Consider the following 15,359-nt stretch of genomic DNA (forward strand, 5'->3'; position numbering starts at 1 on the left):
AAAAATATATTCGAGTATAGATACAGTCGTGTGATAATACACTCAAGTTTATAAACAATAAGGAAGTATGTGTAATTAAATTCTAAAATATACCTTGAAAAAGTTTAGAAGTGCTAAAAAGTAAAAGTACCATATAACAATTGTTAGCTATTGTATATTGGCGCATTAGCGCCACTAAAGAACGGCGTGCTACTAATTGAATCCCATAAACAATTGTTAAAATTCGTCACCTAATAACAAAGATAAGTCATGTCTACAGTAGCCATAATACCCTCTTGTCCTCTATTGTTCCTATTTTGAGATTCTGAAGTTATGATCTAGTTTTGCCATGTGTTGTAGAGAATCGGCTATTATAATAGAAAGTTCTTAATTTTGCACCTCTAGGGGGTTTCTAATTTCGCCTCAGCGTGACATTCTCTTTTTCATATCTACGAAAATCTTTAAGTCTCCTGATTCCTCACCGTGGTCATATTAAGTCTCCTGATTTCTCACCGTGGTTATTGAAGTTATGACGTCAGAAGCGTGAAATTGCGTGAAATGATACGTAATTTTGTCCGACGTGCCATTTCCAAATAAAGCCAATTTGAATAAAACAGACTAATCAAATAGCTTTAAAACACTTGTAAAAATGGGTCAAGACTATCCCTTTTTCACCTAGCAGTCAGTAAAAAGCACATAAAATGACGCCTATTCAAACAGGAAAACACATGGATAGCTATTGAAAGGAGTGAAAAATGTGCTATTATGTAAAAAATTCTAAGAAATTTTACTTGCGGTCCATTTTCGAATTTGGTAAATACGAAACAAGTTATATTTTCACAATAAAACACATAATAACAAAATGACATGCACGACATCTCATCAATCTGTTACGTTTCGCGTCCACTAGTTTTAATTTTGCCGCTACCGTCAACGCGTAGTTCTCGGCTGAGAAGCCAGGAGCCTTAAAGTTATAGGTTATAGGTTATTTTCTGCACATTTCAGATGGTACTTTAATTGATTTTATACTTTATGATATTATACTTTAATAAAAGTATAATAAGACTTTTCAATCAATCACGATTCAATTTCATGTCATTTTGATGTTATTGTAACTTGTTGTATTATTGGATATTATCATATCTAAAAAATGTGAAAAAAGTTGAAACCTTTCTGAAAGCTATCCGCAGTAAACAATGCTATTTGAAATTTTGTTTCAGCAAGAATAAATTAAAAATGGGAAATATAAATATAAATATTAAATATAAAATTTCCGCAAAAATAAATTCTAGAAGTTTTTTTATGTTTCTTTTTAAATAAGCCTTCAAAATCAGAGTCTAAAATTTTTTGTTCTTATGTTTATTATAGTATAAACAAAATTATTATTTTTACGAATTGAAATATAAAAAAATGTTTTTATTAAAAGTAATTTGAAAAATTTTGTAAATAAAAATGAAAAAAATTGCTTTCTACTTTAAATAATATTTCCTTTTTTACCTTTATTATTATTAAAATCAAAAAATTGAATGTAAAATATAAGATAAATAGATAATTATAAAATTCCGGCAAAAACCAAATTTAATATTTTTCCTCAAAATATTAATTAAAGTTTACAATTTTATTTCTATACTTATTACATATACTCGTGTTTTCAAAGAAAAATTACTACATTTACATAATAAACGGAAAATGAGAAGTTTCTTTTGTTTCCTTAAAATTTAACTTTCTGGACTTGTTTTGTAAGAAACTCTTCATATATATTTATAAAGTAATAGAAAAATCGTAGACAAAGATTTTCAAATACTTACCCAAAAGGTAAATTTACACCATGACAATTTACTCTCGTCATAATCATAATCCATAGCATAGTCATATGTATGTAAGACCCAATCTTTCCTGTTAGTAAATTTGTTACTTTTTCTATTACTCAACTTGCTAATATTGTCGTCATCGTCTTCCTCGCCCTCATTCTTGAAAATTCTATTTGCATTATTATCATCATCCGCCTCTTCCTCTTTATCATTCACAATATCATCAATTTCTTCCTCATCTTCGGGATCCTCATATTCTTGATTCTCTCGATGACGCAGTAATGATTTTGTCATCGTCGCATCAGCGTCTTCTGCAGCCTGCTCCTCGTCGGATGACTCGTGCATCTCTCCCAAATCCATTCGCGTCTTGTTTCCGGTGTTCTCCGGCACCTCGTCAGGATCAATCTGATCTATCGCCGCGTCTTCATCGTTCACCCGTTTCTTCTCCCCTTCGAAATGCATTAAAACTTTCGACACTTTGGCAAACTTCTTAATCTCCCTGAACACATTTTTAAAAAAGATCTCCTCGGTACATCTAATCACATCCCGCGGATGAACGGAGAACTCTTCCTTGTAATATTTGTGAGAAAGATATTTGATTGTTATAGTGTGTACCAATCTTCTGTGCGGGCTCTCTTCCATTCTCCTGTTTATCGAGATGTTTTTCAACACATCACTTAACACGCACTTTTTCAATCTTAATCTTAGCCTTTTTGCTTGCTTCTCAAGATTCTGCAAGTTATTTTGAAAGGGTATTTCCATACTCGGAGTTTTTATGTTTCTTGATGCCATCATCAGGATTTCACGTAATCTCGGAATACCCAACGTCACGTTCATCTCTCCACGTCCCGCGAAGTGGAAGGTATTCAAGGTCATTTGAGTGGACGGTTCGCCTATGGATTGGGCGGCTAATAGACCAACCGGCTCACCAGGTGGGCAAATTGTCTTCATAACTTTTATAGATAGTAGATCTCTCAAAATGGATTTCTTAATTGTCGATGAACGGGAGAGGTATCCGTCTATTAAGTCTTCTATCCGTTCAGATAATACACCAAATTCAACGTCATGCCTGTACTTCGACATTACTGGATCGGGACATTTGGCACACTGCACGCGAAATGATTCTTTTACTTCTGTCGTTGCCCTCATCCACTTCTTCATAAGTGACATCGCGGCTTTGCTTCTTCCGCTATGACTATCAATGCTTTTTCGTTTCGCATTATTACTCTGATCAAAATTCTCCATAGAAAATTTACTAAACTCGTTGATTCTCCTCTTCCGCAAGGAGGAACCATTTTTACTTTCCCATTTCTTGATTTTTTTCATCGTCTTCATAATTTCTTCATTATCAGTTTTTAGGCACTGCAATAATTTTGTGTCTATAATAGCATCTTTATTGTCAACTAGAAATTCCATTTGTTCTTTTTTTAGAAAACGTGAGCCCGGTATATCGAGACCATCCTCTCCGTAATAAAACTGAATCAGGCTGCCATCGTAGTCTCTGACTGTCGCGTCGTAATTGACAATCAGACCTTCCAGATGCTTGACTAAACACCTCTGTAAATAACCAGATCTACTGGTCTTCACGGCTGTGTCAATGAGACCCTCGCGTCCCGCCATACAATGGAAAAAACACTCCTGAGGTCTAATGCCAGTCATGAATCTACCGTCGATGAAGCCGCCAGCTCTGGGTGTTGGATCGTACGCCGGAAAACTCGACAAACTTTTCCCACTGATCATTAATGGAGGCCTCTTGCCTTCCAATTCACTTTGGCCGAGCAGACACGATATCTGCATGGTATTAACCGTGGATCCCTTCGCGCCAGATTGTACCATGAGCTGCAAATTGTTGTTAGGGAACTTTTTGAGGAGACCCGTTAGAAGACACACCTTGTTAATGTCGTTGGTGTAAACGTCTAAAGCGCTCTTATACTTGTGATCAACTTGTGCGCGAAATTTCGAATTATTCCAGTAAGATTCCTCCATTTTAGCTTGAATTTCGTTCATAGGCGCGTCATTGGATACTTTTACCATAGACCTTTGTATAGTTTCCCCAACTTTTCTACAGTTAGAAATGATCTCTTTGCGTTTTTCGTCGATCTTACGAGTTATCAGAATGTCCTCAACGCCGAGAGTGAATCCATCGCATTGCAGAAACATCCGAAACAGCTTACCAAATGCGCTCAGCATTTTGCTCGCACATATTCCCCCGTACAATTCGTAAATACAATGAATAAGACCATAGGGTGTTGCGCCGTAGTGTATTTTATCGAGCACTCCACACAACAATTCCCCGTGTCGAATTATAACTTCAGTCTCCGACATAGTTGTCAGATTTTTAAATTCCGTTCCGCATTTCCAATGTCGCGGCGTCTCTGTCTGCCATTCCTTGGCGCTAATCTTCGTGCTGGAGATCAAATTAATTCGCGCCTTATGCGAAGGAATGATATTAATCATGACTGTCGAAAGGATTTGTTTACCCGACCACAGCATTTTCGGTTTAACGATAGCCGGCGGCAGAAGAATTATATTATCTTGTGTTAACGCAATATAAACCAATTGCGTATAGTGCGTCTTCGAAAAGAATCTACCTCTGGTAGTCAATCGCACTCCAGATACCATATAATCCTGTATAAGGCCGCTCAATGGAGTTCCGTCTTTCGGCACAAGATACTGATTGGATACATTAGCTATGTTGTAACTTTCACTTCTGGCCAGCTCATTTTGCGGAAAGTGAGCATTGAGCTCATCGCCATCAAAGTCTGCGTTGTATGCTTTACAATTTGCATAATGAAGATGCAATGTTTTCTCTCCCTTAAGAACGCGTGCCTTGTGAGCCATTATACTCGGTTTGTGCAACGTCGGTTGTCTATTTATCAGCAATACATCACCATTTTGAAGATGCCGGTGAACCACTTTAACGCCGGCAAAGGACTCATTGGTTCTGTCACTCGTCGTCAAGAGGCGCTTCGCGATAGCTTCTCTTTGTGTAGAATCGCGACTACTAATAGCTTGTATTGAGCCATCTTCGTTCTCTACCATAACCGCGCCAGGATGAACATCGGGACCATTCAAGACCAATTGTCTCAATTCAACGACATTCCACGGTGTTATAGCTGTAGGGTACGTCAATTTGCAAGCAAAAGCTTCAGGAATGCCAATCTCGTCAATATTCAAATCAGGATCAGGAGTAATAACCGAGCGCGCGGCAAAATTTACCCTCTTACCCATCATGTGCATCCTAATGATACCCTCCTTTTTTTCAAGAATTTGCTTTAAGCCTTGACCATTGATGGATTCGGGAGTTTTGTTCATGTCACGATCCATTAAGTGATTCACGTCATGCTGCAATGCCTGCCAAGCATTGTGCAGCTTTTCGATTGGCGTGATTCCTTTTATCTGTTCAAAGACTAATCGACCTTCCTGAGGCAAATGATCGGTACCTCCATCCTGGATCGTTTGTATGATATTTCTCAAAACTAGACAATCTTGTATGATGCTTTTGTAAATGTAGGTCTGGGGATGTTCGATCATTTGACCATTAAGAAAATTTACTGGACGCACGATCGGTGGTAACACGGGTATTACTTCAAAGAAAAACACATCAGTAGGATACTCGATGTCTACCAATTCTAAGCATGGTACAATTATTTTGAGAAAATCTCTTTCGTTTTCCCACAATCGCCGTAGATATTCCTTAGATTGATCCGGCATGATCATTACAGTTTCCAATTTGTGCGCAAGCGTCGCTCTAGGGGATGCGACCTTCTTATTGCTTATCATTATCTTATTCTGTAGCGTCGAAATCTTCGGTAGACCATCGTGACAGTTTACGCATATCCCAGCTTTGTTGTTTCTCACGTATTGCTTGAGCATACTTTCGACATACACGTGCCATTGCATAATAATGTTCTTTACATTGGCTTGATTCTCGTAATCCTGAAGTTCGGTTTGACTGTATCTGATTCTATTGAAAAAGTTCTGCATGTAATTATCGATTACGTTGCGAATGCACTCTGTTCGTTCCTCCTCTTTTTGAGTACTCGATATTATGGATGTTACTTCTTGGTCCAAGATGTCGAGATCATTGAGGTGTCCTTGATAAAGTAACTTTAATTTTGCAGATAGCAGTAATTTGATGTACGGCGGTACTTGTAACGTAAAGCAACTTAAACATGACAATTTCAGTAGCATGGACAATGCTTTGTGAAATAATGGATTGACAACGGGTACTGGCAATTCTACATGACCAAAGTGACCTGGACATTTAGAACTGTTGTATCCACAGGTGCTGCAAATCTCTGAATTGTTTCTCGTTGTACCTATAGTAAAATAAAAATTACTAAATTAAATTACTAAAATTACTAAATTAAATAATATACAGAAAGTAAAACACATAACTTTTATGTCACATACTTATGTTAATTATTTACATATATGTATAAGAAGACATTTCAGCTTTCTTCATACAAAATACTTTATTAGTATAGTCTATGAGCAGAAATAAGACGAAAATCTTATACGCCTAAGTACCAATATACTTTATTTAAAAAATATAGCAAAATATAAAATGTATAAGAAACAATTTTAATTAAGTTTCCATTTCGAAGTGTCACTTGCTCATATCAAAACAAGTTTGATATTAGAGATGTGTGAATAGATCAAATTCGAATCGAATCACATTGAATTCAATTCAATTAGCTTTTAAATCTAAAAAATTTGAATAGTTCGAGAATTTCAAATCAGCGATTTTGAATCGATCATCTATTTTAATTGTTCCGTTTATATATTATATTCTCTCGCGCGACCAATCTTAACAGCGCATATCAATTCTCATGCTTGATTGTTTGTTGATTTCTATTGTATCTAAATCTTATAAACTATTCAAAAATTTGTGTGCACAATAAACAATCATTGTCGTAAAAAAAAGTGTTACAAAAAAAATTTAGTTTTTGTTGTGCTCGGGGAAAATAAAATAAATATTATTTCTTATATGTAGTTTTTGAGGTGACGAATCCGTCGTTAGTTAATCCTAGTTTGCCTATGAACATAACATACCTTATGAGATTTTTTACATTGCTATGTTTTTATATTAGGAGTATAAATAAGTTTCCGCCGTTTCACAAAAAATGGCGCCACTAGTATGTTATGGTTGAAATTGTCTGTTGTAAAACGTTATATCGTAAGGTTGGACATCTGGCAACAACATAACCTTACAATATTAGCGATTTTGTATCAGCATCATACGAGGTGTGATCAAAAAGTAAGGTGACTTTTTGAATTTCGCGCGCTCTGTACACTCTAATTTCAAAATTTTTTTTTTTTTGTGTGTTGGTACACTCGTCACGATCATATGTTCACAGTTTTGATTATATAGCATGTGTTGTTTTTATGTGAGAGGTATAAAGGTTAGACTCGTGTTTGCGTGCTCGGCGATTTTTTGCTGTTGAAAATAATGGAGCAGAGAGTTTGTATTAATTTTTGTGTAAAAAATGGTATTAAGTGTTCAAAAACTCTTGAAATGTTGACAGTGGCGTACGGTGAGTCAACTTTGAGCAAAAAAATGTTTATAAATGGTATAAGTTATTTCAAGAGGGCCGAGAAAATGTTAACGATGAACCTCGCTCTGGACGCCCCAGCACGTCAAAAACCGACGAAAATGTTCAGGAAGTGAAAGAAATTGTATTGAAAAATCGTCGAATCACGATTAGAGAAATAGCTGATGATCTTAACATATCGTTTGGCTCATGCCAATCAATTTTAACGCATGTTTTGGGTATGACACGTGTGTCAGCAAAATTCGTTCCAAAACTGCTTAATTTTGATCAGAAGCAGCGTCGCATGAACATCGCCCAAGACATGTTGAACGACATCAATGATGATCCTGATCTGCTCAAAAGAGTTATAACTGGTGACGAAACATGGGTATATGGTTATGACGTCGAAACCCAATCATCCCAGTGGAAGAGCCCAGGAGAGCGAAAAAGGCACGCCAAGTTCGTTCGAATGTGAAGGTTTTGCTCACAGTTTTCTTTGATTACCATGGCGTTGTGCATCAAGAATTCCTACCACAAGGTCGTACGGTAAACAAGGAGTATTACCTTGAGGTTATGCGGCGTTTGCGTGAATCAATAAGAAAAAAACGTCCGGAAGTGTGGAAAGAAAATTCATGGATTCTGCACCATGATAATGCACCTGCGCACACGTCGTTACTAGTGAGTACTTTTTTGACCAAAAACAATACTATCATCATGCCTCAGCCACCGTATTCACCAGACTTGGCCCCCTGCGACTTTTTCCTCTTCCCAAAATTGAAAAGGCCTATGAAAGGACAAAGATTTGCGACGATTGAGGAGATTAAGGCTGCATCGCTGGAGGAGCTCAAGGCAATACCCAAAAGTGCATTTCAGAAATGTTTTGACGACTGGAAAAAGCACTGGCACAAATGCATTGTATCAGAGGGGGATTATTTTGAAGGGGATAACATAATTTTGGATGAATAAATGAATATTTTTTTATAAAAATGAAAAGTCACCTTACTTTTTGATCACACCTCGTATATCTTTTTTCGTGCGAAAATATCGAGTTTTGAGCCGAATAAGCGTCATTTGCGGGAGCTTTTGATTTACTTCTTTAATTTGAAGAAATCTGCAGCCGAGGCGCATCGATTGCTTGTAGAAGCATATGGTGAGGCTGCCTTAAGTGAGAGAAGTTGCCGTGAGTGGTTTCACAAGTTTAAGAACGGTGAATTTGACGTCGAAGACAAAGAACATAGCGGAAGGCCGAAAGTGTACGAAGACGCGGAATTGGAAACATTATTAGATGAAGATTCATGCCAAACGCAAAAGCACTTGCACTTACATTAGGAGTGACTCAACTAGCAATTTCACATCGCTTCAAATCATTGGGAATGATTCAAAAACAAGGAAACTCGGTTCCATATGAAGTGAAGCCGAGAAACGTTGAACGCCGATTTTTCACATGTGAAATGCTGCTTGCTAAGCATAAACAAAAGGGTTTTTTGCATCGTATAGTCACTGGTGATGAAAAATGGATTCACTACGATAACCCAAAGAAGAAGAAATCATGGGGACCACCTGGCCATGCTTCAACATCGACAGTCAAGCCGAACATTCATGGAAAAAAGTTCATGTTGCGTATTTGGTGGGATCAGCTTGGTGTCGTGTATTATGAGTTGTTCAAACCGAATGAAACTATTACTGGGGCTCTCTACCGAACACAATTGATGAGATTGAGCCAAGTACTCGAGGAAAAACGTGCCCACTACTACTCCAGATACGACAAAGTTATTCGTCTGCATGATAATGCTCGTCCACATGTTGCGGCGCCGGTCAAAACCTACCTGGAAACACTCAATTGGGAAGTTTTACCCCACCCGCCGTATTCACCAGACATTGCTCCGTCTGATTATTACCTGTTTCGATCGATGGCGCATGGCCTGTCTGAGCAACACTTCACATCATATAAAGATACAAAAAATTGGGTCGATTTGTGGATAGCTTCAAAAGATGAAGCATTCTTCCGACGCGGTATCCGTATGCTGCCAGAAAGATGGGAAAAAGTAGTGGCTAGCGATAGACAATACTCGAATAAAACATTAGGTACCGTTCTTTCACAATAAATGCCCAATTTTTTATGAAAAACGGCGGAAAATTATTTATATTCCTAATAATATAATCTGAAAAATTGTAATTTCATACGCTTAATTTAAATAAATCAAAAGTAGAGTACAAAATGTCAATAAAGAGCTAAACACAAAGTATTCGGGTGTACATTAATGTATTTTTCATGAAAACATTACATGTATAATAATAGACGTTTCGGCCCTGGAATTTGAACCGTCGTCAATATAACAAAGTATCTATTAGCGGTATTAACTATGTTCCGAAAGTACTCTTTATACACGTTGACAAGGGCAACACAGTAGTAGCTCATAATAAAAATGATTATTTATAAAAGATGGAGCAAATATTGTCTGAGGAAAGTACAAACATTTCTTTAAAACGAAACCCGGTGAACTCGGTCAATAATTTAATTGCAGATGTAAAAACAATGTTAAGATGAGAAAGCAATACAATTTTATCTCGATAACATCTTACACTAATTGAAATGTATCTAATTTGATTTTACCACGCACATCAGGATTATCGAAAATCCATAAACCGAGTTACCCATTACATATTATTTTTTCCATTAGCAGCCTTTCCATAATCTAGCTACATTTTTACATGATGTCATTCACAACAGCTTACCTAACGCAGATAATTTTGTTAACCCTTGCCGTACTTTGACGAGTCTGACTCGTGATACAAATTTTGTACCAAACATGAATATCGTGAGTCAGACTCATGGAACAAAGATTTGTACCAAACGTAAACATCACGAGTCAGACTCGTAGATTGAAGATCGGCCAAACGTAAACATCACAAGTCAAACTCGTGGAATAATTTTTTGCTAGTTACAATCGTTTAGTTCTAGTCGAGCTAAATGATTCTATAAGGAGTTAAAAACAGTTTTTATTTGATCAATAAATTATCCACTTTTTAAGTTTGGCAAATATGCGGCGCGGTTTGGGGAATCTTGTAAATGTTGATAAATTCATCTAGAAATTTAATGAACTTTAAGATCTGCTTTCGACTGGTATAGTCATTCTCGTATTTTAACCCTTAAACACACCGATCCTGTAAAATACGGAAACACATTTTTGGGTCTGGGAGACTTTTATAACTTTGAGAAACTACAATTTTGATTACAATCAATATTTTTCTACGATTTTTTTTTTTTAAACAAAAGTTCAAAATCTTAGAAGTGTGACTGCATAATCGGCATTGCCGACAAATAATTTATTGTGAAATTATAAAAGCAAAACCATTAAGCAAAAATGAGAAATTGATCAAAAATCCACTTTTCCTTCAAAAAATCATATCTTCGCAACAATAAACGTTTAAGGACTTTCAAATACGGCGTTTTAAAGCTAAAGAGTCACACTTTCAAAATAAAATTTGGCAGTCATTTCTTTTAAAAAGTATAATTATGTAACATGGAGAATATGGGGTATTTTTGGGCATCTAAAAATCCACTTTAAAAAAAAAATCATATCTTTGCAACAAAAAACTTTAAAGAACTTTATAATACGGCGTTTTAAAGCTAAAGATTCATACTTTCAAAAAAAAATTATATTATTGTCATTTCTATTAAAAAAATGTACTTATGTAACAAAGCGAATATAAGGAATTTTTGATTAAATCGTGTCTAAAATTGAAAATTGATGTGTTTCATGATATATTTCGGAAAAACTCTTTTTTCTATAAAATTTTATAGTATTCCAACTTTAGACAGAATATATGCGAGTAACATCTGCAAATCGACCTGTTCAAACGTATTTTGTCCAGTTTTTTTATGTAAAATACTCACAAAAAAAGTTTCACTCACACACTATATGGGTCGCATTGACCCTAACAAAACTTTGCTGCCGTTCTGTTCGAATTCTAGTTGACCAAAAAAGTTGATCGACTATATCAATTGAAAGAGGAGATTTTAAACTTTTTTTACGTCTCTCTCCAAACCTCCTATCTCATTCTGTCTTCACATAGCAAGCGTTCAAAACTTCATACTAACAGGGGGTCTCTTAGACCCACTTACATGTTTAAGGGTTAAATGTATTGATACAGTTCCGGGTTATATTAGAATTTCGTTTATATCTCGTAAAAATGTTATATTTATCATCGAATATATCAGACGCAACAATCGTGTATTGTACGAACGGGTTCAAGAGAGGGCTTCTCCCACCTAGTGAACCACCACGCGCCGTGCATGAAAACTTTTCTTTAAGTCTGATATTTTCGGTATTAAATATAGCATTTTTATAAAATATTTTAATGTCAAAGCACAATGTATCACACTATGTATCGATATATGTAGCATAGCATCCTATATCGAATGACTGTGATGCCATGCGATTTAAACGCAATTTTTATATTTTCCGTTTCCTGTCATATGACGTAATTTTAACTATCATCATTAGATTCCTCGTCTCAAAATCTATAAGAAATAATATTTGTTTTACTTCCCAAGCACTGTAGAAACAGGTGTTTTCGTAACACGTTTTTTTGTTAATTCGTAAGTTTGTATCATAATTTTATAGAATTTCATACAAAATTTGAAATTGCTTCATTGTATTTTCTTAATAAAATGCATTATGATACTATTAGACCCTGCATACAATAGAGGAATATTAGACTTAGGAATCAGAGTTAAATCATTTTTCTCAATGAATATTAAACATAACGCATAATGGATAACGTATAAAACGTAAGACATAAATGTGTTGTACAAAATACAACATAACTTATTATTTATCTATAGTGTTCATTGGGGAAACCAATTCTAAAATTTTAATTTTCAATTCCTAATATTTCTGGCTCTTCTTCAAGAGGGGCTGGGTCTAGTCGTGGGACCTCTGACAAGGACATTGAGGGCATGCTTGGCTTTAGACTATATGCCCAGCGCACGGAAACTAGCGAAAGTAGTGTTCATCCCAAAAACGGGAAGAACAAGCTACTCATTCGCTAAAGACTTCAGACCGATAAATCTGATCTTGTTTCTTCTGAAGACTCTGGAGAAATTGGTCGATGCGTATGTAAGGGACGTTGTTCTTCAACGACATCCCTTGTATCACGTGCAACATGCATACCACATGGGCTACTCCACGGAGACTGGTCTTCATGCGACAGTGTCGTTTATTGAAGGGCAGTTGAAGAGGAGCAGTTATACGGCACCTTCTTAGATATAAAGGGTGCTTTCAACAATACCTCGCACAAGGTGGTGTGTAAAGAAGCATTGCGCAGAGGTGTGCCGGAGAAACTCGTTGAGTGGATCCAGGGCATGCTTGGATCGTGACTTCGCTGGAGACAGCAAAAGTTAGCGGATGCATGGAGAGGGGTTATCCCTAGGGCGGAGTGCTCTCTTCACTGGGCAGATCCCGATAGCACACGAGAACAACAGCACACCACTACTCACAGCGGCCGATGCCTAGAGTTTTTCCGTTGATTGGGTTAAATAAGTCAAGATGATTGGTTGGTGAGCTATCGCGCCGTGCGCTATCAGATTCCGTCCCTCTCCACTATTATGGTTCCTGGTGATGGATGGGCTGCTCAAGAAGCTGAGTGAAAGGGGCTTCGTTGTGCAGGGCTACGCTGACGACATGGCTCTGCTGATGCGAGGACCCTTTCTTGGGCCGCTTTTGAAGCTCGTGCAGAGTGCACTGGGAACGGTAGAGCAGTGGTGCAGAGGGACCGGTTTGTCAGTGAATCCGCTGAAAACAGGGCTCGTTGTCTTCACACGCAGATACAAAGTGGGCATTATAGAAAGATCCATTTTTGAAGAAACGAGACTAGTTCCAGCTGAGTCAGTGAAATATCTAGGAGTGATACTGGATAAAAAGCTGTCTTGGAGAGAACACCTCAACAATCGCAGTAAGAGCCTGTGCTTTTACTTCTAGAGGATCTTTGGTCAGACGTGGGGTTTAAAGCCCAAGATGGTCTATTGGACCTGCACTATAATACTTCAACCCGGGCTTACCTACATTTTGCTCGGAATTGAACCGCTTCACCAGGTGGTAGTGGGGGCGGCGACAACCACTCTACATCGACTATCCTGTAAATTGAAGTGGAAAGAGGGGACTAGATACACTAGGTTCCCCAGTAGCATTCTGACTGACTCTATCTTCAGAATAAGGCAGAACAGAATGCCAATAGTTCGGGCCTTGGATAAGCGCTTTAATATCACAGGGCTCAAGGACTGGAAGGGATCCAAGACACTGGATCGGGTCTGGGATGGGGACATCTGGTTTACAGATGGCTCCAAAATGGACACGAGCTACGGTGCAGATATCGCTTATCGTCAGGAGGAAATGGCGGTAAGCCTGCCTCTGGATGGGTACGCCACGGTATTCTAAACGGAGATCGTGGCGATTCTAAGATGTACTCACCTGACCCTGAATGGGAGAGGGACAAAGCGCGTCAGAATATGCTCGGATAGTCAAACTGCTATTAAGACACTTGAAGGTTCGATTTGCACCTCGCGGCTGGTCTGGGACTGTAGAAATGCACTGGAGAGGCTGGCGAAGGATAAAGAAATTATTCTGACCTGAGTCCCTGAACACTCGGGGATCGAAGGCAACGAGGAAGCTGATCGGCTCGCCAAAAGCGCATCAAAGATGGAGGTGTTTGGGCCGAGACCAGCGTTAGGGATCTCCTTCTGTCTAGGCAGGAGGAGGATTCGGGCCTGGTTACAGAGGCGAGCACCTCAAGTTCTGAAGAAATGAGATAAGGACCAAATGTCAGCAGGCTGGCGCTTTGCTGAGGAAAACACCTAACCTGAGAACCTGGCCAGAGACACAAGGTCCTTAAATAGGAGGGATGTCAGGCTAGCAGTGCAAATACTAACTGGGCATGGGGCCCTCAATTATCACATGCACAAGCTGGGCCGATCTGATACGGTCGAGTGTAGGGCATGTGAGAAGAAGCAGACAATCTTTATATTCTTTGTGACTAACTGGCCTACGCTGGGCTAAAGCTAAAGCTGCTAGACTCGGCATTTCTCGAACCAGGGCAGATAAGCGGGCTGTCGATAAGAGACCTAAGTCTCTTTTGGAGAGAATCAGGGCTCCCGTAGGTGGCGGACGACTAGAGGGAAGCACAACGGACTGTAGCGTGCCACAGATAAATCTTCAGCTGTAAAGATCGCTCTCTCAGTTTCATTATTATTATTATTATTATTATTATTCCTAATATGTAATATTCCTCTATTGTACGCAGGGATTTATACTTCAACAGTAACATTATAATTTATATCAAAATTAGAGAATAAAACGTATGAAATGCGAGTTAAACGCGGTAGTTAGTGCGTCAATAATACGAGGGCAGTCCGATAAGTACTTAGCCTTATTTCCTTGTTAGCACATCATTTTTTGTAATTATTTTCCGAAATTTTGTAATTAATTTTATCTTTTATTAAAAAGGATCAGCAATGTCAGCAAAAAATTTTACTACATTTAAATTAACATGTAATGTAAATTCGAGAAAATTTGATTCGAATTCAATTAAATTTGATTCGTATTAAAAAGATTCAAAATTAAGATTTCTTTTAGAACTCTTAATGATTACAAACAATTAATCTTGTGCTCAGGGCAATTAAGAGTCAAATCTGCGATAATTATGTGTACTGATACCTTTAATGATTTAGTATTATAATTTACCGACTTTCCGCGCGCGGATCAGCTCGTTGGTTTCTCGGCTCGAGGCCGCGGAAATGGTGGTGAGAGAAGGAAAGGCGGTCGGTAACGGTGAAAATACTAAGCGCGCGTACATCTAATATAAAAACATGTATTTGAAACGGGTTTAAACGGGTACAATAAAGCACGTAAAGATATGCTTTGGCGACAATTACAATTACGCTAATATCGCAGTATAACTGGTCGGACGGTAATTCTGTACAATGTATTGGTACAGGTGGCTATTTACAAGCGCAGCGCGCATAGCGCAACTT

The 15,359-nt window shown here is 37.8% G+C and overlaps 1 protein-coding gene across 8 annotated transcripts in view; it reads right to left on the reverse strand.

The window, feature by feature from the left end:
- LOC105205121 (DNA-directed RNA polymerase I subunit RPA1) overlaps positions 1–15,359 on the reverse strand; it is a 53,404-nt gene that overhangs the window by 27,692 nt on the left and 10,353 nt on the right. For all 8 annotated transcript variants that reach the window (XM_039446257.1, XM_011174417.3, XM_039446254.1 and 5 more), the window contains exon 3: positions 1,788–6,112. In XM_039446257.1, coding sequence (XP_039302191.1) covers positions 1,788–6,112 — 4,325 coding nt within the window. The remainder of the gene's footprint in view (positions 1–1,787; positions 6,113–15,359) is intronic.

The sequence above is a fragment of the Solenopsis invicta genome, chromosome 2 (genome assembly GCF_016802725.1).
Source record: "Solenopsis invicta isolate M01_SB chromosome 2, UNIL_Sinv_3.0, whole genome shotgun sequence".
Lineage (NCBI taxonomy): Eukaryota > Metazoa > Arthropoda > Insecta > Hymenoptera > Formicidae > Solenopsis > Solenopsis invicta.